The sequence below is a fragment of the Zootoca vivipara genome, chromosome Z2 (assembly GCF_965207765.1).
Source record: "Zootoca vivipara chromosome Z2, rZooViv2.hap1.1, whole genome shotgun sequence".
NCBI classification, from domain to species: domain Eukaryota; kingdom Metazoa; phylum Chordata; class Lepidosauria; order Squamata; family Lacertidae; genus Zootoca; species Zootoca vivipara.
In genome coordinates this window covers 18467872-18489281 of record NC_142585.1, presented here as the reverse complement: position 1 = coordinate 18489281, position 21410 = coordinate 18467872, and the positions used below count along the sequence as shown (strand labels likewise).

Genomic DNA, 21410 nt, shown 5'->3' with positions numbered 1-21410 from the left:
ATAAATCATCAACAACAACAACAACATACGTTGCTAATAATAATTGTGCGACAAACAACGACGATGTGTTATTAACAATAGTAATAATAACGCAAACAGAAATGCCGCTGTTGCTATTCTATGCGCGGCTGGGTTGCAGCAACGAAAGGGTTAATGCCACACCCCTCTACGTTATGTCGTGTCACCCAACCTGGGTCCTCCGTTCCTCTTTCTGCAAGATTCCCCCACCCACCAGGATTCCTAAGGAGCGGATTGGTTAATATTTCAGGCTGGCCTCCGAAGAGCCCTGTGGTTGGCCGAGCGGCGAAAGGGAAGGGCTGCGATTGGCTGGATTGCCGTGTTCCTCGGTTCAGCATTTAACTCTTGAGTTTTGCGGCGCGGCTGGTCCCAAAGTCCGGGAGCGGCACTGCAAGAGGGAGCCGGGAATGGACCGGAGCTGTGGAATAGGGCTGCCGATGGTGCTGCTGCTGCTGGCGCTGTCCTGCCCGGCGGGCGCACTAGAAAACGGGTTGGCACGGACGCCGCCCATGGGCTGGCTGCACTGGGAGCGCTTCCTCTGCCAGATCGACTGCGAGCAAGAACCCCGCCGATGCATCAGGTGAGCGCCTGGGATATTGGGACAAGACGGCTGCCAGATAGAACATAGCGTTTTCATTCTTCAAAAACAAAAGCAGGATCTCAGCTTCATCCATCCATCTATCCAGTCTCTGTTAAAAAAAAGAGAAAAATCTGCAAGGAAGGAGAGTCTGCCACCTCCCAAGGGAGACCATTCTACTGTCAAACTTCCTCCTGATGTTGAGTCGCAATCTCCTTTCTGGTAACTTGACGCCATTGGTTCAAGTCCTACCCTCCAGAGCAGTAGAAAACAAGCTTGCTCCACCCTCGATGTGACAGCCCTTCAGATACTTGAAGATGGCTATCATATCTCCTCTCAGTTGCCTCTTTTCCATGCTAAACGTAACCAGTTTCCTCAGCCATTCCTCATTAGGCTTGGTTTCCAGTCCCTTGATCATACTGGTCAGCCTCCTCTGAACACATTCCTGCTTGTTACCAAAATAAAAAACTTAGTTGGTCTTTAAGGTGCTGCTGGAAGGAATTTTTTAATTTTGTTTCGACTACGTCAGACCAACACGGCTACCTACCTGTAACTGCTTGTCTATGTCCTTGGACACAGTACTCCAGGTGTTGTCTGACCAAAGCAGGATAGAGTGGTACTATGACTTCCCTTGATCTCTGGACACTGTATTTCTGTTGATGCAGCCTATAATAGCATTAGAATATTATTATTATTACATTATTTTAAGATATAAGATATCTTTATTGTCATTGTCCCCTTGCGGGAACAACGAAATTACTTGATTGCTACATCCACTCCGATAAAGCATTCCGCATAATCCAAAATTACAAAAACCTAATTAAAAACAGTAAATATAATACAAAATAACAAGTAAAATAAGATGACTTCAAAGTCCAGGGGAATCTTTTGATTTTTGCCCCGTCAGTTCCTGCTGCTGCATCATGGTGCTCTTGGGCCTTAGGACATCATTGCTTGCATTTGGGTTCACAAATTGTTAAATTATACCTTGTGGGTTCAGGCAACAACACCAGAGTCATCTTATCACCTGCTAAAAGTTTTTAAATGGGCTTAGCAGAGTTAGGAGGGTTGTGCTACAAGCGGTGTGCTTGTATACATGCTGAGACTTGCATGGAAGCATCACAGCTGTGACTTTTGCATCTAGTGGCCTTTTGAAGTGAATGCTTATATAAAAAAGGTAAAATGCTTATACGTATATACATACAGTCTCTCTCTCTCTCTCTCTCTCTCTCTCACACACACACACACACACACACACACAGCTCTTTATACCTGCGTGTGCACACATGAGAGAGAAAACTCCATCAGGTTCATGAAAGGTTTGCCAATATAAAGGTGTACCACATATATCTGTTGCCATTACTGTGGGCTAAGACACTCCATGGCTGGGGAACCTGTGACCCTCCAAGTAATATTGGACAACAACTTCCATCTTTCCTAGCCATGGCCATGTTGGTGTGAGTCCAGCATGTGAAGGATTTCAGATTCCTCATCCCTCTTCATTTTAATGAAAGGTCGTCACCTTTCATTGCATGGTTCCTTTGCTTTTTAAGAGACACTTTAACCAGCAGATGAAGTTTTATCATCCATAGAGATCTGGGGCAGCGGAAGGTTCATCTGTTGATTTCCTGTTTGCAACTGTTAAAGGAACAAAAGACTTTTGTTGTGTACTGAGTCAAAGGATTTTATATCTGTACTACTATTGTATGTATTTGCATTAAGGTAAAGTAACTGCCTTTTGGTTCCAGAAGGTACAGCTACTATTGGTTCATTTAAGCTGCTGTATTTGGATCCTCTGTCTTATTGGTTTCCTCCAAAAGGCAGCACTGTGATTGCTTGATATTGTTCCCTCCAAAATGTATCCCTTCCTAGCTAGTCCCCTGTCCCTATAAATGTAGCTTTCCTCTCCTCAGTCTTCAGTCTTGTTCACTTTAATAAAGAGCTGTTACTAGAGAACTGTCTCCAGCATGTTTTGTCAAGAGAGCTGAAATCACAAACCCCACGTCACAACAACTGGCGATGAGGATGGGATCCGGAATGCTGAGGAGCGGTTAAACACAGCCCTGCCTCAGAGTCCGGATTGCAGCTTAGAACAAGACTCACTGGCCAGCTGAGAAGACGACCCTGCCCGCTAGGACAATGGAGAGTCCAAGGGTATTGGAGCCCTTCCAGCCATCAGAGCCCCACACATGGGAAGACTACGTCGAACGCTTCGAGTTCTTTGCAGTGGCTCAAGGGATCACCGATGCCAGCAAAAGAAGGGCCACATTCCTGAGCTACTGTGGGCCCGAGACCTTCAAGCTGGCCAAGGCATTACTTGCTCCAGCGAAGCTGAGTGAGACATCTCTCAAAGATATTCTTGCCTGCCTAACAAGCCACTTGGCGCCTACTGAGACCAAGATGGCCCGGCGGATGGAGTTCCATAAGAGGCAGCAGCATGCTGGGGAGTCTGTATCCACATTTCTGGCTGAACTCCGGAAGCTCGCTCAGCACTGCAGCTTCCAAAATCTGGAAGAGACTCTCCTGGATCGGTTTATTGGTGGTCTGAGCAGCAAGAAAGCCAGAAGACGCATCGTGGCTAAAGAAGAGGTTACCCTTGCTTCAGCCTTGAAGGAGGCCACCGCCACGGAGAATTATGAAAGAGAGGAGCTTGATGCCAGTCGCAAGGCCACTAAGCCACAGATAGAAGTTGCGCATGCCATGGACGAGCTAGAGGCTACTCCGAGCCAGAGCCCAGTCCGTGGGGTCGAGTTGGTGCGTCAGGCCTGCACAGTGCACAAAGATCGCCGAGGCAGTTGCCCAGGCTGTGGCGGAAACCATGAGCGGAAGAGTTGTCGTTTCAGGGATGCTATGTGCCGGACGTGCGGAAAGACGGGTCACATCGCCAGGGTCTGTAGATCGGCGGCGTCGGGAGCAACAGGAGCACCTAGACTGGAGCATCGCAGACCGCCCACAGCAACTCGTTTTCTAAAGGACTGCCACTACGTAACGGAGATCAACGGGAGGGCCGTGCAGTTTCCAGCGCAAGGCAAGGCACACGTCAAGGTGAAGATTGAGGGTCAGCAGTGCGACATGGAGGTGGACTCCGGATCTGCATTCACCATCGTGTCGGACCAGACCGCGAAGACATTCTTTCCCAGGGGTAAGTTGCCCCCTCTGGAGCCCTTCCCGGCAACCTTGCAGTCGTACTCAGCAGGCCGCATCCATGTTATGGGAATGTGTGCCGTGAGAGTACAGTTCCGGGACAAACAGGCTGTACTCAAACTGGTGATTGCGAAGGGCAGCCGCCCCAGTCTCCTGGGCACTGACTGGTTCCCCGCCCTGGGACTGAGTATCTCAGGGCTTAATTCAATCCAAACCTGCCCTGAGATGAGCGAGGCATTATGCAAGGAATTTGCTGGTCTCTTTAATGGAAAACTGGGTTGTTATAAAGGGCCCCCAGTTGACTTCGAGTTGGACCCCGGTGTGGCCCCAATCCGACTCAAACCAAGGCGAGTGCCATTTGCACTGCAACCCAAGATCGAGGCAGAGCTGGATAAATTGGTCAAGCAGGGAGTTCTCTCACCCGTGGACTCTGCTAAGTGGGAGACTCCAATCGTCACGCCCCTTAAAGCAAATGGGGAAGTCAGGATATGTGCAGATTACAAATGTACTATCAATAAGGCACTCAGGGGAAACTCATACCCCATTCCAGTCGTATCACATCTGTTGGCTAAACTGGCTGGGGGCAAGGTGTTCGCCAAAATTGACCTGGCACAAGCTTACCAACAGCTGCCAGTAACCCCACAATCAGCGGAAGCACAGACTATTGTCACACATAAAGGGGCGTTCAGAGTTAACAGATTACAGTTCGGAGTTTGTGTGGCCCCAGGGATTTTTCAAGGGCTCATGGAACGCCTGTTAAGAGGTCTGCCGGGGGTCTTGCCATTTTTTGATGATGTTTTGATTGCTGGAAAAGACCCACAGGAACTGGTTGCGCGTGTCCGTGCAGTGTTGCTCAAGTTCAAGGAGGTGGGGTTGCAACTGAAAAAAGAAAAATGCAGTTTTGGGGTGCCAACTGTGGATTTCTTGGGGTTTAAAATTGATGCATCAGGCATCCACCCCACAGATGCTAAGATTAAGGCCATCATCGAGGCACCACGACCACAGAACAAGACGGAGTTGCAGTCATTCCTGGGACTTATTAACTTTTATCATTCGTTCTTACCCCAGAAAGCTTCGGTAGCTGAACCATTACATAGACTATTGCAGAAAAAGAATGTGTGGCGATGGGGGCGGGAGCAGCAGAAGGCTTTTGACTCCTTGCGAGGAATGCTGAGTAGCAGGAGCGTCCTTGCTCATTATGATGAGTCAAAGCCGCTGGTCCTGGCATGTGATGCCTCTCAATACGGTCTGGGGGCTGTGCTGAGTCATAGGGAACCGGATGGGTCGGAAAAGCCCATCTCTTTCTATTCCCGTACGTTGTCGCCCACAGAGCGCAACTATGCTCAAATTGATAAAGAGGCACTGGCTATTGTGTCCGGAATCAAAAGGTTCTATGATTATTTGTACGGTCGCCATTTCTCCATTGAAACGGACCACAAACCACTGTTAGGGTTGTTCAACCCAAACAAACAAACGCCACAAATTCTCTCCCCCAGAATGTTGCGTTGGTCAATATTCCTGAATGGGTTCCAGTACACCTTGACCCATGTGCCGGGGAAACAGTTGTGCCATGCTGATGCGCTGAGTCGGTTGCCCCTTCCTGGCGGGAGCAATGAGGATCCTGCTCCGGCGGAGCACATTATGATGCTAGAAACACTTCCGGGGGCTCCTGTAACAGCTACGGATATAGCTGAGAAAACTAGGAAAGATGCTGTTCTCTCCCGTGTGCTCACTTGGGTGGGGAGGGGGTGGCCAGGTGGTCCGCATGAAGAAAAATTCAGGCCTTATGCGACAAGGCAGCACGAATTGTCCATGCATAAGGGTTGTCTCCTATGGGGAGATAGGGTGATAATCCCAGCACCACTGAGAAACAGGGTTCTTGAGACGCTTCACATGGGACACCCGGGAATGGTCAGGATGAAGTCGCTAGCCCGATGTTATGTGTGGTGGCCTGGAATGGACCAGAACATAGAACAATGGGTACGAACATGCAAGGCATGCCAAGAGGTGCGGCCAGAAGTGGCCAGAGCACCAGTCCACTGGTGGGAGCAGTCCAGGACTCCCTGGAGCCGGCTGCACATAGATTTTGCTGGGCCATTCCAAGGGAAGGTCTTTTTGGTTATCGTTGATGCATATTCCAAATGGTTAGAAGTGGCGATGGTCCCTAGCATGGCATCAGCTGCCGTAATCAAGGTGTTGAGGCAGCTGTTTGCTACCCACGGGTTACCTGAGACCATTGTATCAGATAATGGGGCAGCTTTTGTATCCCAAGAATTCAGGGCATTCTTGGCTGATAACTTTATAAGAGGGGTCACATCCGCGCCCTTTCACCCATCCTCCAATGGGCAGGCTGAGCGCATGGTAAGAACAGCCAAAGAATCCATTGCGCGCTTAATGGAGGGTAACTGGTCGGCTCGCATTGCGCGAATGTTATTTTTGCACTGCGACGGGCAAGTCGCCAGCCGAGCTGCTCTTAGGTAGAAGACTGGTAACGGTGCTGGATTATGTCCACCCAGATAAAATGCCAAACCGTAATTCAAGAGCAACCCCCCAGGCTGAGACTGACACAACAAGGTATCTCGCCCCTGAAGATCTGGTCTGGGTGAGGAACTATTCACGAGGTCCGCGGTGGGTGGCCGGTGTGATCACCCGGGCTAGTGGACCTGTGTCCTATTATGTGACCTTGGAAAATGGGCAAGTTTGGAAGAGACATATAGATCAGCTGAGGCGCCGGGCGCTCAGCAGGGAGGAGTCAGATAATTCATCCCTGGCTAATGACGCACAGCTGCAAGACCAGAGTGAAAATGGTCCAGAGGTACAGTCACCAGGGGCTTCAGCAAATGAACCAGGGTCTGCTAGTCCTCATGATGACGAGGTACAGGTCGGGGACCCTGAGATGTCTGGGACTCCATCTGTTCCTGATGAAACCCCTATAGCAGCCCCTCCACCACAGGTAACACCCAATCCAGAACCTGCAACACCTGTTGTCAGGAGATCAGGTAGAAGTTGTAGGACCCCACAGTACCTGAGGGATTACGTCTGCTGTGCTCACTAGGGGGGGAGGGGTGTTGTGTACTGAGTCAAAGGATTTTATATCTGTACTACTATTGTATGTATTTGCATTAAGGTAAAGTAACTGCCTTTTGGTTCCAGAAGGTACAGCTACTATTGGTTCATTTAAGCTGCTGTATTTGGATCCTCTGTCTTATTGGTTTCCTCCAAAAGGCAGCACTGTGATTGCTTGATATTGTTCCCTCCAAAATGTATCCCTTCCTAGCTAGTCCCCTGTCCCTATAAATGTAGCTTTCCTCTCCTCAGTCTTCAGTCTTGTTCACTTTAATAAAGAGCTGTTACTAGAGAACTGTCTCCAGCATGTTTTGTCAAGAGAGCTGAAATCACAAACCCCACGTCACAACAACTTTGACCTTGAAGATAAGTCCAAGTGTGTTAATTATGTGACACTTTGAAACTCCAAAATCAGAAAATGTGTCCACAGTTGCCAGTGTGTAGTGGCAAACTCTGACTTATCTGCTATCGATAACTCACAATTTGCCTAGCACAGTGAGAAACTGACATATGCTGGTGTGTAAGTATTCAGGCAGGAGCCCCCAAAATACATTGAAACTCCTGTGTACTACAGCAAGCCTTGAAGCTGAGGGAGACAACTCTCTTTGCAGGAGAGGGAAAATACGTTGCATTTCTTCAGCATATGCATTACATTTCTAGGCGCCTTGGCAACAGACTGCCTTGGATTTTTGTAGCCCTGGTTTTACTGGCATGCATGATCTGGACCCATCTGGGACCTGGCCTGTGCTTGCAAACAGAATGGTAGAATGGTCTGTGTGTGTACCAGTTCAGATTGCAGATTGTTTCCCCACTAGATAAAGGTAAAGGGACCCCTGACCATTAGGTCCAGTCGTGACCGACTCTGGGGTTGCGCGCTCATCTTGCATTATTGGCCGAGGGAGCCGGAGTATAGCTTCCAGGTCATGTGGCCAGCATGACAAAGCCGCTTCTGGCGAACCAGAGCAGCACATGGAAACGCCGTTTACCTTCCCGCTGTAGCGGTCCCTATTTATCTACTTGCACTTTGACGTGCTTTCGAACTACTAGGTTGGCAGCCATTAGATAAACAACAGCAAATTCTCTGTGAATAGAAAAGTAGAACAACTGAGCTGAACCCGGTGCCCTAAGTTTTGTTTGTTTTGTTTGCAATTCTTTATGTAGGGGCACAGTCTGCAGTCTGAAGTTCACAGTGCCACCTCATTCTGCTAAATATGTCAACACAGGTTGAAGAAGCAAGCTGTGCAGTTTGCACACATCCTATGGCTGGCCTGGCAGATTATGTAGTTTCCTCTTTAATGGTTTACATAGCCTAAACATAAGCTGTTCCACATTCCATGGAATATTATGTGATTCAGACAGTTGGCTAAACTTTCCATGCAGGGCCGTCTTGAGCAGATCGCGCGCCCTGGTGCTGAGGGGCGGAGATCGCTCCGCCGCCCGCCCCGCCCTCGCAGGGCGCAATTGGTTTACGCACGGCTTCGCTGCGCGGCGCCCTCCTTGCCAGGTCGGTGCCCAGCTTACCAGCCCCCCGCCATGGTGCACTGCGCCACCGGGGGTCTATGTAGAGCCGGCCCTGTTTCCATGTATGTAAATTATCATGATTTATTTTTACATAGTGCCATGACTTGTACATGGACACTTTATGGAATAAGAGTTCCTCATCTCAAAGAGCTTACAGTTTTGCCTGCTGGGAAGAGGAAACTTTGTGCAACAAATAATCTGAGTAAAATGAATAAGAAGTTTTTCAGCTGGGGGATAACAGTAAGGGGCTGAGTCAATAACTTCACAGAGATGATGGGGTTTTCAGGCAGTTAAAGGCTTTTGCTGCTGTAGGTGCTGAAAGAGTGGGAATAGGGTGAGGAGCAACAATTTTTTGATTGATTAAGATGGTCTGAAACTGGAACCTTTTATGGAGCTGGTTGATACATCCAGGGAAAGGGGGGTAGAATTAGATAAATGTGGTTAAAGGTTATTATGATAGAAGAAATAATATTTGAAGGTATGGAAAAATTTTGGGGTATAAATTGTGAGGCTAATGGAAGAAGAGATGGATGGGAAAATAAATTTAGATTTGGATTAATTAATGAATTATAGGTTGAGGATAGTCAATGGTTTCTTCTTCTTCTTCTTTGTGTAGATTAGAATTGGTTGTGAAATAATGGAAAAATTGTGTAAGAATGATTTAAGATGATAAAGGAAAATTGTTTAATTTAGATTTAATAAATGAACCCAGTGTGGGGGGAATTGAGGAAGTCCACAATGTCAAATTAATGTAATGAATTGATATGTTTTTTTTCTTTTTTGATTATGTTTTATTTTTGGTTTTTGGTTTTTGTTTTTGTGTTGAAATTTTTGAAAATTAATAAATATTATTTGAAAAAAAACAAAACAAAATTATTGTAATAGCAATATTTAAATGTGAATGGTTGGGAGTCTGCAATCACAATACTATCTTGTATTAAATACCTTCCAGGTGTGCATTTTGGGGGGGGGCAGGATTGCCAGTGGAAGCAGAAAATAGTTCTATTTTCAGTACAGACAAATAAACAGTAATATAGATGTTCTTCGCATTCTTCTGGTTTAATGTCAGTCTTAATTCTAATTGACATAGTCAACCTGTCCCTGTGATGTACCACTTTTAAGCTCCAGATAGGAACCCCCCTATGACGGAATGCTCCCTCATTTAAGAACAAATAAATCCTGCATGTAGAAAGTGGGTATTTCAGGAAAAGGGCTAAGTTAGCACCCTTCCCTTCTCCTTGACATGGCAGTGTTCTGTGTGGATAGTTTCTGTTTGTTTGTATGGAGCATTCCATTGTGAGAGCCTCCATTTCTGAAGCGGTACTACAGATCTATAATCTACAGTATATGAGATTTAAGACCACTAAACATCAGTATGTTTCTGTGTGCATGTACAATGTCTCTCTCACTCTATAACAAAAATGTAAGATTGTCATTGTGCAGCCCCATTAGAGGATTTGTTGAGAATCATTGCAGTTCTGGGTTTTCATGAAGGTAAGGGAGGGGAATGGTAGTGGTCATGGCATGGGAACAAGAAGGGAGGAACACTGAGAGGCGGAAAGTGGTTGCAGAATATGTAAGTAGACATTTTGCTAATTTCCCCCCTCATCACTAAGCAATATGATATTGGATTCTCATTGGATTCTACTTCACTACCAGCTCAGTGTTGGTACCCAGCTTTCGGGACCTTAGCTCAGTGCTGGAGCACTTTTGCATGCAAGAGGTCCAAGGTTCCCTCAGTCCCTGGCGCCTCCAGTTTAAAAGGATCAGAAAGCCAGAGTGATGACAGAGACCCTCTATTACACAAGATTCTGCAGAGCCTCTACCAGTCAGACAATGATGTTGAGCTATATGACCTGGAGGAAGGCAACTTCCTATGACTTTCCTTTTTTGCCCTCTTCAGCGAGCAGCTGTTCATGCAGATGGCAGACCTTATGGTGTCAGATGGATGGAGGGACGTTGGGTACCAGTACTTGTGTATCGATGACTGCTGGATGGCTCCAACTCGTGATAAGCAAGGCAGGCTCCAACCGGATCCAAACCGTTTTCCTAGTGGGATTCGTAAACTAGCTGACTATGTAAGTAGGTTCTTGCTGACCTTTCCTCCAAAGCTTCTTTCACCTTGAGGTCAATGAGAACATATAAATGAGGAGCTGGAGAGGATGATGGAAATGGGAGAACTTCCTGTGCCTGCTCCCCTTTCACAGTGTGTCCATAGCGCTGTAGAACTGCAGGGCTGAACGTGACAAGGAAAAGCATTCCCCATCTCTAGATTTAACCATCTGTAGGAATTGCTAAGAATTGACCCGTGGGTTAAACTACAGAGTCTAGGGCTTGCCGATCAGAAGGTCGGCGGTTCGAATCCCTGCAACGGAGTGAGCTCCCGTTGCTCGGTCCCAGTTCCTGCCTACCTAGCAGTTCAAAAGCACATCAAAGTGCAAGTAGATAAATAGGGACCACTCCGGCGGGAAGGTAAACGGCATTTCCGTGCACTGCTCTGGTTCGCCAGAAGCAGCTTTGTCATGCTGGCCACATGACCCGGAAGCTGTCTGCGGACAAACGCCGGCTCCCTCGGCCTATAGAGCGAGATGAGTGCCGCAACACCAGAGTCGGACACGACTGGACCTGATGGTCAGGGGCCCCTTTACCTTTAGGAATTGCTAAGAATTGACCTGAGCACATCAATTTAGACCAGCATCCTCTTTCCAACAGCAGCCAGCCTGCTGCCCAATACACCACAAGCAGAACATGAAGGCAGCAGCTCCCTCCAGTTGTTTGTCTCCAGCATCTGGTATTTAAAGATAGACAGCCCACTGGACATGGAGATTCCACTGTGCTCTCCTGGCTAGTGGTCATTGATAGGATGGCCCCTCCCATGTCCTTTCTCATTTGCTTGTGTCAACCCCTTTGTAGAGTAGCATCATACCTTCCATTGTTGAAAAACTAGTGCACCTTTTCTTAGCCTATTTTCTTCCCACCCCATTACCTAAAAGCAGGCCAAATTGTTTTGATTTCTGCTTATAAAACATAAGCTTTCCACTCCAGAAACCTTGCTGTGTTTCCCCTCTCAATTACCTGCAATCCAGATCCACTCCAAGGGGCTGAAGCTGGGCATTTACGCAGATGTCGGGAACAAGACATGCGCTGGTTTTCCTGGCAGCCGCGGTTACTACGATTTGGACGCTGACACCTTTGCTGGCTGGGGGGTGGACCTGCTGAAGTTTGACGGCTGTAGCTTTGACACCCTGGAACTGTTGGCAGAAGGTATGTCCCAGAGCAGGATTTGCCAGGAGGTCAGAGCGAACCTTTTAGCCTGCGTGGAATTTACTATTTACCTCAGCCTTGGATAGGGTCACCCAGTTCACTTCCCTGGAAGCAGGAGGGCGGGCTTTAAGGAGCAATGTGTGACTCACTTTGTCCTTCCTCTCTCCCCTCCTAAAACAGCTCACTGTAAATTTTCTGAACTGTCTATACTTGGAAGAAGCCACCAGCACCTTTGCCACTTCTACTCTCCCCACCCAGCTCCTGATCCAAAAGCTCTCTCCCGTTTGGGGCTTAAGGCAGTGTTTCTCAACCTTTTTTGGGCCAAGGCACACTTGTTCCATGAAAAAAATCACGAGGCACACCACCATTAAAAAAGTTAAAAAATTTAACTCTGTGCCGCCCTATATTGACTATATAATTATGACTGTAAGAAACACTTGCCAATTGCTGTGTTGGTTGCAATCTCCTGTAATAAGGCTTCACAAGCCGCTGATTTCTCTGCCAGCACAATCCTCTGCTCAGCAAGTTTCAGGTTGAGCTCATCCAGCCAGCTTCTTTAAGTTTGTCTAAAACCACCCTCCCGTGGTGGTGGCTGTTGAGAGCTGCGCTCGCCCCGTGTCGTGACCCGGCCGGCTTCCTTTCCGGCGGGTCAGTGTTGAATATTGGCGGCCGCCAGGCACGTAACAATGCAAAGCGCCCTTCTCGTCGCCGCATGTCGCGGCACACCAGCCAGCGTCTCGCGGCACACTAGTGTGCCGCGGAACAGCGGTTGAGAAACGCTGGCTTAAGGCACTGTTCAGGGTGTTTCATTTTAAGAAGACAATGACACACTTAAGTGCGTTCAGAGGAGGCAACCCGGATTTGGAGGGTGGGTGTCTGGAATTACTATGACAGGGATGAGGAACCTCAAGCCCTCCAGAGGTTACGAGACTCCCAAATCCTGTCAGCCCCAGGTAGCTGGGTCAAAGGTCATGGATGATGGGAGTTGAGTGCAACTTCTGAAAGGCCACAGATTCCCCATCCTTGATCCAGAGCCAGAATTCAGGGAAATGAGCTTCATTGGCCTTAACTTACATTTTTCACTTCCTTATTGAAGACCTTTGAAAGAAAGGCTTTGGTTATTTGTTTTCATTCTGAGGGCTTTCTGCTCTTTGCCACCAGGTTATAAGAACATGTCTCATGCTTTGAACAAAACAGGCAGAGACATTGTGTTCTCGTGCGAGTGGCCGCTGTATGAGAGACCCTTTCGGAAGGTAAGGAGAGGCCGCTTTGCAACCTTGCTGTTTCCCTGGGGCATATTGCTGGACTATAACACCCATCAGCTCTGACATTTGGCCATGCTTGCAGGGCTGTTGAGGGCTGTAATAATTCAGCACCAGCTGGAGGGCCAAAGGTTCCCCACACCTGTCCTAGGACAAGGGCTGGTAACCAAATGTTGATGGACTACAACTCCCATCACTCCTGACAATAAGTCATGCTGGGCTGAGTGAGGTCCGATGTGAATTGGAATCCAATAGCCTCTGGAGGGTCTTCATAAGTTCCCCATTCCTACACAGTAACCTCTGGTTGTGATGAGATTTACAAATCTGTGTATGAGTGCAGATGACTGTCTTTGCCACACCAGTCATATTTGGTGTGCTGGGAGCCTGTCTGGCTATGTAATAGTGAAACCCATTGATTGTGATGTTACGCTGCACCTTGGGAAAAGCATCTTCCTATCTTGCAACAGGAATGACTATAATCATCCACACCCAACTTGCCAGATCAATTATCTGAAGAGATGGGAGGATGTGATAACACTTCCCTCAGCTGATTTGCAGGGAACAGCCAGCTTTGTCCTGGTGTGTTTGTATGCTTGCTGTATGCAGGAGAGTCTGGGGTAACCATACTGGATGTCAGGAGTGGTTCTCAGAGAGGAAAAGGGTTCCTCACTCTTGCTGCAGTGGCTCCTCCTGTGTTCGGAATGTGTTATGTTTAGTCTCTTAGGAGTACAATATATAGATGGCAAGAAGGGGGAGTTATGGGGAAGCACCGTAGCTCAGAGGTACAGCATCTGGTTTGCATGCAGAAGGTTCCAGGTTCAATCCCAGGCTTCTCCAGGGAGAGACACTCTACCTGAAACCCTGGAGAGGCACTGCCAAGCAATGCAGACAGTGCTGAGCAACATGGACCAGTGGTTTGACTTTGTGTAAGGCAGCTTCCTATGTTCTTATGAAAAGTTTTATGGGGCAAATGACTTCAGGAGAACTTGTAAAAAGGGAGGGAACCCCTATCTAGGTCCTTCCCACACTTTATTTAAAGCCAAGTTGAGTCAGTGCTGCAAAACCCTGTTTGGGAACTGCCCTGCACAGTCTCTGGTAAAGACCCAAATAGCCAGCCATGCCCCTGCTGAATGCCATTCCATTCTGACACAGTGCTCAGTGGGACTGAAACATGACACATATATTAAATAAAAGAAATAAATTGTTGCCCCCTCTTTTCTCTCTGTGTCTTTACTCCTCTGGCAGCCCAACTACACGGAGATCAAACAGTACTGCAATTACTGGAGGAATTATGCTGATGTCTACGATGCCTGGGGCAGTGTCAAGAATATCTTGGACTGGACTTCTTATAACCAGGACAGCATTGTGGATGTTGCTGGGCCAGGGGGCTGGAATGACCCGGATATGGTAAGAAATCCTTTTTCTTGGTCACTTATTCCAGATTCCACTCTGTTGCTCAAACATCCATACCCTCACAGCCTTCCTGAGCCTAGGAGAGGGGCCTGTAGCTCACTGGGAGAGGAGAAGCTGCCCAAACTGTAGCAATCCCAGATAGGGCTGGAAGAGGCTTCAGTCTGAAACCCTGGAGAACTGCTGCCAATCATTATAGGCTGGGGGAGTGGTAGCTCAAAATGTACAGAGGATACCAGGCTGGGGTAGGAGGCTGTAGATATGCATTTGCGGACCCAAATATAATTAATTATTACTGTTAAAAAATTTTTTTTGCCCTTATTATTTGTATGGTGGTAGTGTTACAGTTGCAACCCACCTTAGAGCAGGTCATGGCTTCGTGGTGGGTCCTGACACACTAACTGGAAGACCAGTGCTGTAGAGCAGTAGGTCCCAATTAGCTATGCACCATGGACCCCTTGTTTTTCAAAAGACAAGCCATGGGACCCCTACTTTTGAAGATTGTGATATATCTCTGGTACGTTTTGTTACGTGAATGGTGCCACGGACTCCCTGGGTGAGTTTTCTGTGGCCCACCAATTGAGAACTACTGCTGTAGAGAATATTGAACTCGATGAACCAGTTCTCTGATTTTGGCATAAAATAGCTTATTGTATTCCAAAGTCATTGCTAACTGTATACTGTATACATACAGTACAATCCCGGCTGTTGAAAAGGGAGAGTCCCTGCTCATCAGTCTCCCTGCTCATCAGTCTGCCCTGGTGTCTGCCTTTTATTTATTCCCTCTCTGTCTTCCTGCAAGTCCAGACATCTGCTTTGCATGGCTTTAGCTTCATTTCTGGGTCGTATATTAATTTGCATGTTTTCTTCATGTTTATAAAATGACAATAAGCTGCTTGTGTTCCTTTCAAGAGCTTGGCTGCAAATAAGTTTTTACATGTGGCCCACATGGAAACTCAGTGTGGTATAGAGTGCATTTTATGGCCAAAGTGTCTCTGCACCATAAAATTTCTGCCTACTGGATACAGCCATTTGAGATGCCCTCAAGCTATTTCAGCTATTAATTAAACAAGCATTAAAAATGGAACACGTGAGAAAATAACATGGCATCCCTGTGCAGGGCCTTCCTAAGAAAAATACAGAGCAGCAGAGTATAAAGAGTATGATTCCTAATTCAGGCCCCAATCAAAATATACTGTACATTTAAATCAGTATCCTACCACTTTAAACAGTCATGGCTCCCCCAAAGAATTTTGGGTACTGTAGTTTGTTAAGGACGCTGGGAGTTCTTAGAATACCCTTATTACCCTCATGGATCTACTTGTTATTTTTTATATCATTTTTATTAAGTCTCCAACAATATTTAAAAACATTTATCCTTTTTTTAGTATACAAATTTCTTCTTGACTTCCCACCCTTCCTTTCCTGATTTATTTATTTATTACTCCTTTTTATTAGCTGTTTATAGATCTACAGCTTCTAAAATGGTTTAAGAGACAGTCCTTCTTCTCAGGGACCCTCAGAATGTAGCTAAATGAAAAGAGGGGTTTCCTAACAACTCCTGGTACCATACCAAACTACAGTGGTGCCATATTGCTTTAAAAATGTAAACTGCAGATGGAGCCACACATTTTAAGTGCACTGATATCAGGCTATATAAGTTAGCCTAAGCTGTTCTGCTGGATTCACCTTGGTGAAAATCTCCACTTGAAAGGCTTGTTGGAAAAGGAAGGTCTTTGTTAGGAGCCAAGGAGCCAATAAAGATGGTGCCTCCCTTTGCAAAGAGTAGGTGCTACCAAAATAAAGGCCTGATTTCTACACTGTGTGGAGCAGACCTTCTGATGAGGTAGTATTTGCAAGAGACCATTACACTGAGCCAGGCTGTTTGCTCATCTAACCCAGAATTGTCTATTCAGATGGACAGCATCTCTTCAGGGCTTCAGGCAGACAGACTTTTCCTAGAAACCTTTCCTCTCGTTTTAACTGGGAATGCCTGGGATTGAACCTTCTCAGCGCAAAGAACATGTGCTGAGCTGTGGGATTGGACGAATCTGGTGATAATTAAGGGCTGGATTTGGCCCAGGGGCCTCCAGCGGCTGATCACCAGCCTGGTTCCCTTCCTTAGTGTAGCATCTCGATACCTAAGAGTTGTAAGCCCCTTCAATATGGTAATTCTCCTCTACCACCCTCCTATGCCAGCTGGTGATTGGAAATTTTGGACTGAGCTGGGATCAGCAAGTAACTCAGCTGGCACTCTGGGCCATCATGGCGGCTCCACTTCTCATGTCCAATGACCTGCGTCAGATTAGCCCACAGGCCAAGGCTCTTCTCCAAAACAAAGAAGTGATAGCCATCAACCAGGATCCACTGGGCAAGCAAGGATATCGAATTACCAAGGTAAGACTTCCATGGGGGAAAGGCGAGTGGAGAGGAGGAGGAGGAGGAGGATGATTTTGAAAGCCGAAACAAGGTGGATTTAGTACTCTCCTGTTCTCAGTCTTGTTTCCCAAACTTGAGTTGCCAGCCTCTTTTTTTTTACTACAGTTCCCATCATCCCTGACCACTGGTCCAAAAACACTGGTCCCTGACCACTAGTCCAAAAACAGCCGGAGACCTAAAGTTTGGGAAACTGCTTTAGATGAAGTTTAAAGGTTGTACTCATCCAGATCATGTTCCAAATACAAATGGGATGCAGCCCCACCAACCTCAGTTAGGCCTCATCTGCCTGCCTTCTTACCTACAGCAATACCTGGTGGCCCTGTTGCCAGCTTCCTTCTCTGTAGCCTCAGTACTATTGTAAAATTCATTACTTTTTAAGATTTTAAAGATTTCCTCTCCTACATTCAAGCAGTATTGTCGCCTCTGGACTGGAAGTAGAGGAACTAGGGCAGAGGTCTTTCACACCACCTGCTCCCTCATCCTTTTAATTGGCAGTTCTTTTAAGGAAGTACAATTTAAGTTTCTTAAGAGCTGGTGTTTTGCAGCATTAAGAGTGTGAGCTGGGAAGTCTCCTTTCAAATTGCCTCTGATGAGCTTATAGGGTGGCTGCTTTTAAGCAAGCCATCTTTCTCCCTTCCTTAGATGATCTATTTAAATAAGAGGCGGGGGGTCCTTTTCAGCTTGAGGGCCACATTCAGTTAGGGGAAACCTGAAGGCTTCAGTATGCTGATGACAACATAGTGTGCGCACGCTCTGAGGATGACCTCCAAACCATCCAAAATATCTTTGCAGAAGCTTACGAAAAGCTTGGCCTATCACTCAACATCCAAAAAACCAAAGTGTTGCACCAACAACTACAAAATAACCCCTCTGCAGCGCCACAAATCCAACTCAATGGTGTAATGTTGGAAAATGTTGATCACTTCTCCTACCTAGGCAGTTATCTTTCCACAAGGGCCAACATTGATGCCGAAATCCAGCATCGCCTGAGCTCTGCAAGTGCAGCTTTCTCCCGACTGAAGTGCAGTGTTTGAGTACCAGGACATTCGCAGGGAAACCAAAATGCTTGTTTACAAGCTATTGTACTACCAACCTTACTATACGCTTGTGAAACATGGACCACTTATAAGCGCCATCTCAAACTCCTCAAAAGATTCCATCAACAGTGTCTCTGAAAAATTTTACACATCGCTTGGGAAGACAGACAAACTAATATCAGTGTACTGGTAGAAGCAAATATCACCAGTGTTGAAGCAATGATTCTTCAACATCAACTTCACTGGACTGGCATGTTATACGGATGCCTGATTATCATCTTCCTAAGCAACTATATTCTAAACTTAAAAATGGAAAGCGTAATGCTGGTGGTCAACAAAAGAGGTTTAAAGACTGTATCAAGGCAAATCTAAAAGAATGTAGTATAAACACTGACAACTGGGAAACACTGGCCTGTGAGCGCTCCAGTTGTCACTTACGGACTCATTGCTAAAACCATGCTTATGGAATCTTACTTGGCTACGAGTGTTCACTGAAGAATAAGAAGGGGAAACCTGAAGGCTGCATTCCGTGCAAAATTCCCAAGTTTATTCACACATACACCCACCCACACCCTTTCCATCCAGGCAAGCGAAAGGCAGCATCACAGTTCCAAGATGGTTACAGCTGGACAATACCACTCAAGGAAAACATGGAACAGGACTGGTGAGACACAGATACAGTGGCCTGGAGGTTTTCATTTGGCTCCTGCAGCCAAAATTCCCTGCTCCCAATTTAAACGAAGTTTCCCATTTTTGAATAGATATATAAATATCCTGAGTGCAGTCCAGAGACATCTGGAGAGCAAGAGGTTCCTAGCTCTGCTTTAAAGCAATAAGTAACATTGGATCAGGGTTATCACAGGATTGCTTCCTCCAGTATGGACCTGCTAAAATCTTAAGATCTCCATTGGAGGCCTCCTGGTGCTCCTGCTAGAGGAATTTAGATAGGGAGACAGCCTTGTCAGGGGTGGCCCCTAGTTTATGGAACACCCTTCCCTGAACACAATCTTTACAGTTCTGTCCTTGAAGCCCTTTTAGTAGTTTTTTAAGGGTTCATCATATAAGGTTTCGTAAACTTTGTCTTTACTGTTTTGTTTGTAAACAGTTTTGAGTGTTAACAAAAAAAGCAGTCTACAGAGCAGGGATGGGAAGACTGTCCTTCCAGATGCTGATGGACTACAGCTCCCATCATCCCTGGCTATTGGGCTGATTGACTGTGGCCAATGGGAGTTGGCAGCCCAACATCTAGAGGGCCACAGCTTCCCCATCTCTGGTGATTGTTACTGCAGCTGGTAATGGATGTTGTGTCTTTCCAGGAAAGCAACTTTGAGCTGTGGGAGCGGCCCCTGTCGGGCGGAGCCTTTGCCATTGCTGTGCTGAACCGTCAGGAGATTGGTGGACCACAGGCTTTTGTCTTCTCTACTGCCTTCCTTGGCAGTGGCTTAGCTTGTAACCCTGCCTGCTCCATTCAGCAGATCCTTCCCACCAGCATGGATTTGGGGCTGCACAACTGGGTTTCACCCTTGAAGGTGGTGGTGAACCCAACTGGCACAGTGTTGTTGAAGACAGTGGTGACTGAGGAGAAACTGTTTGATAATGGAAAAAAGCACTTTCCAGAGTTCTTGTAACATAGCATATTCCCTCCCTCAATTTTTTTTTCTCCCAAGGAGGACTTTTAAGCAGAAGCAGGTAACCTTCCTAAATGTCTGGGAAAGGTTGCTACATCAACTCCTTAGTTCAGTGCCACATTCTTAATCCTGTAGTGACTTCTAAATTTCCTTTAAAGTGTAAGAACCTGTTTTGCTGGATATAGCAGTCTATGCCTTATTGCTCTTTGTCAAACATGGTATCAATACCATGTTTTCTTCTTCTACCTCTGGGGGATACTGAGCACAATGAATGTAGTTGTGTTGTTAAGAAAAAGGCTGTGGTTATATGCTGGTAACTCCTGTGGGCAAAGACCTATTCCTTCAGCTTACTCAAACCACAATATACACAACTTTGTTACTTTTAGCCCTCTCCCCCCCACCACCTAAAGATAATTATAGCACAGCTGAGATTACAAATGCACACCTCATTGTACCTCAGGCACTTTTCTGAAAACCTGTTTCAGCAGGACACTTTTGAGTAAATTGTACTATGCCTATTTATTGAACTTCTGTGGGTTTTGTTTGTTGTGTAAGCCTCATTGTATGGGGCGAAAGCAGTCTTATCAATAAATCTAGGGGAAATCTCAGCTGTGTTGCTACCAGTAAGTTTGAAGTCATCCTGGACTTTACATATCACTAAGCATCACTGCTTCACTAAAGTGATCCATACAATGTGATTGTACAAGAGATACTGGCAAAAATGTTTTCAATGAATCTTTCCTCTCTTTCTGCCATGAACTATATCCCCATTGCTGGCAAGGGATAATGAAAGTGAATTAAAAGTCCACATGATCAAGCTATTGGGGTTTTCGTGTTGTTATATTCCACTTGCTGCTTATTGGTTAAAGGAACACCACAATGGGGAAAAATCAGGTCAGTTGTTTTAGCCAAATACAATGAAGCAAGAAACTAAATTTTGCTTATGATTTCTTGAAACTTACAGTAATGTTTGTTTCTAGATTTTAATAAAGGTGCAAAAATCTCAAAATTATGCATTTTAAAGAAAAAAAGACTGAGAATATAGTTAGAAGTGATTATGGGAGTTTAGTGAAGGCATATCCTGCAAAAGCCTTTGAACTCTTGGGGGGGGTTTCCCTTGTTGGACTACAACTCCCATCATCCCTAACCATTGGTCCTTCTGGCTTGGGCTGATGGGAGTTATAGTCCAACATCTGGAGACCAGAAGCTGAAAAAGGCTGCCCTAATCACTGCACAAATCAGTCTCTGCTAGAGATTGAAGAGGGACACACATGGAAAATAGCTTTCGCCTCTGCACAGTACATTACTTTCCATATTCCCAATGGCTTCGAGACCTGAAAAAGCAACGTATCTGCTTATCTTCTAACAGTGAGTCCCAGCAATGAAAGTACCGTAGTCCCAGAGAAATATGTTATGTCCGTGAATTGGCTTACGTTGAAGGTTTTTCCCAAGACATGTGCAAGTGGGGGGGGGGGGGAGGCTAGACATGGGTATAAATATTGAATGAGGGGGAAAGGGGAACAGAGAAACCAGGGTTTGGTCCTAGGCTGCCTATATAAAATATCGCAGAGAAAACAGAATGACAAAAAGGAGTGAAATCTGTATGAATAAAAAGATAAATGCCAAGAGGCAAAAGCAGCCATGTCCTATACTTAGCAGTACAATATAATGAAAACAGCCCCCCGCTTTTTTCAGCAAGCCTCATAGTTGGGCACTCGGCCTCCTAGAGCAAAATATACACCAGGGGGGTGAGTTTGGTCAGAATCAAGTACGGTACCTTATATACTTCCAGAGTTAACACTAAAGACATTCCTTCTGGTAAATGAGTCACACCATGGAGGGCTATGAAAATTGGTGTCCTGGGCTTTTTAGACTCATCTACCTATGTATTCTCTGAAACCAAGAGAGCACATGGGTTGCCAGATGTGAAAGATATTGGCATTTTTTCCAGCTCTCCTACCCCACTATTGTGTTCGAACAATCTGGTATTTTTGTATGCTTGACCCAGCCTTTGTTCTGATGTCAATGTTTTGTGGGGATTGTG

General features: G+C 46.3%; 1 protein-coding gene across 1 annotated transcript; it reads left to right on the top strand.

Annotated features, from left to right (window-relative positions):
• The first annotated feature begins 320 nt into the window (after positions 1-320).
• On the top strand, positions 321-20187 carry GLA (galactosidase alpha). The gene is made up of 7 exons (XM_035123353.3): positions 321-598; positions 10230-10404; positions 11413-11590; positions 12752-12843; positions 14098-14259; positions 16462-16659; positions 19055-20187. Exons 1-7 carry the CDS (start codon positions 426-428, stop codon positions 19364-19366), a joined length of 1290 nt encoding a protein of 429 aa, XP_034979244.1. The 5' UTR covers positions 321-425; the 3' UTR covers positions 19367-20187.
• Positions 20188-21410: the final 1223 nt, after the last annotated feature.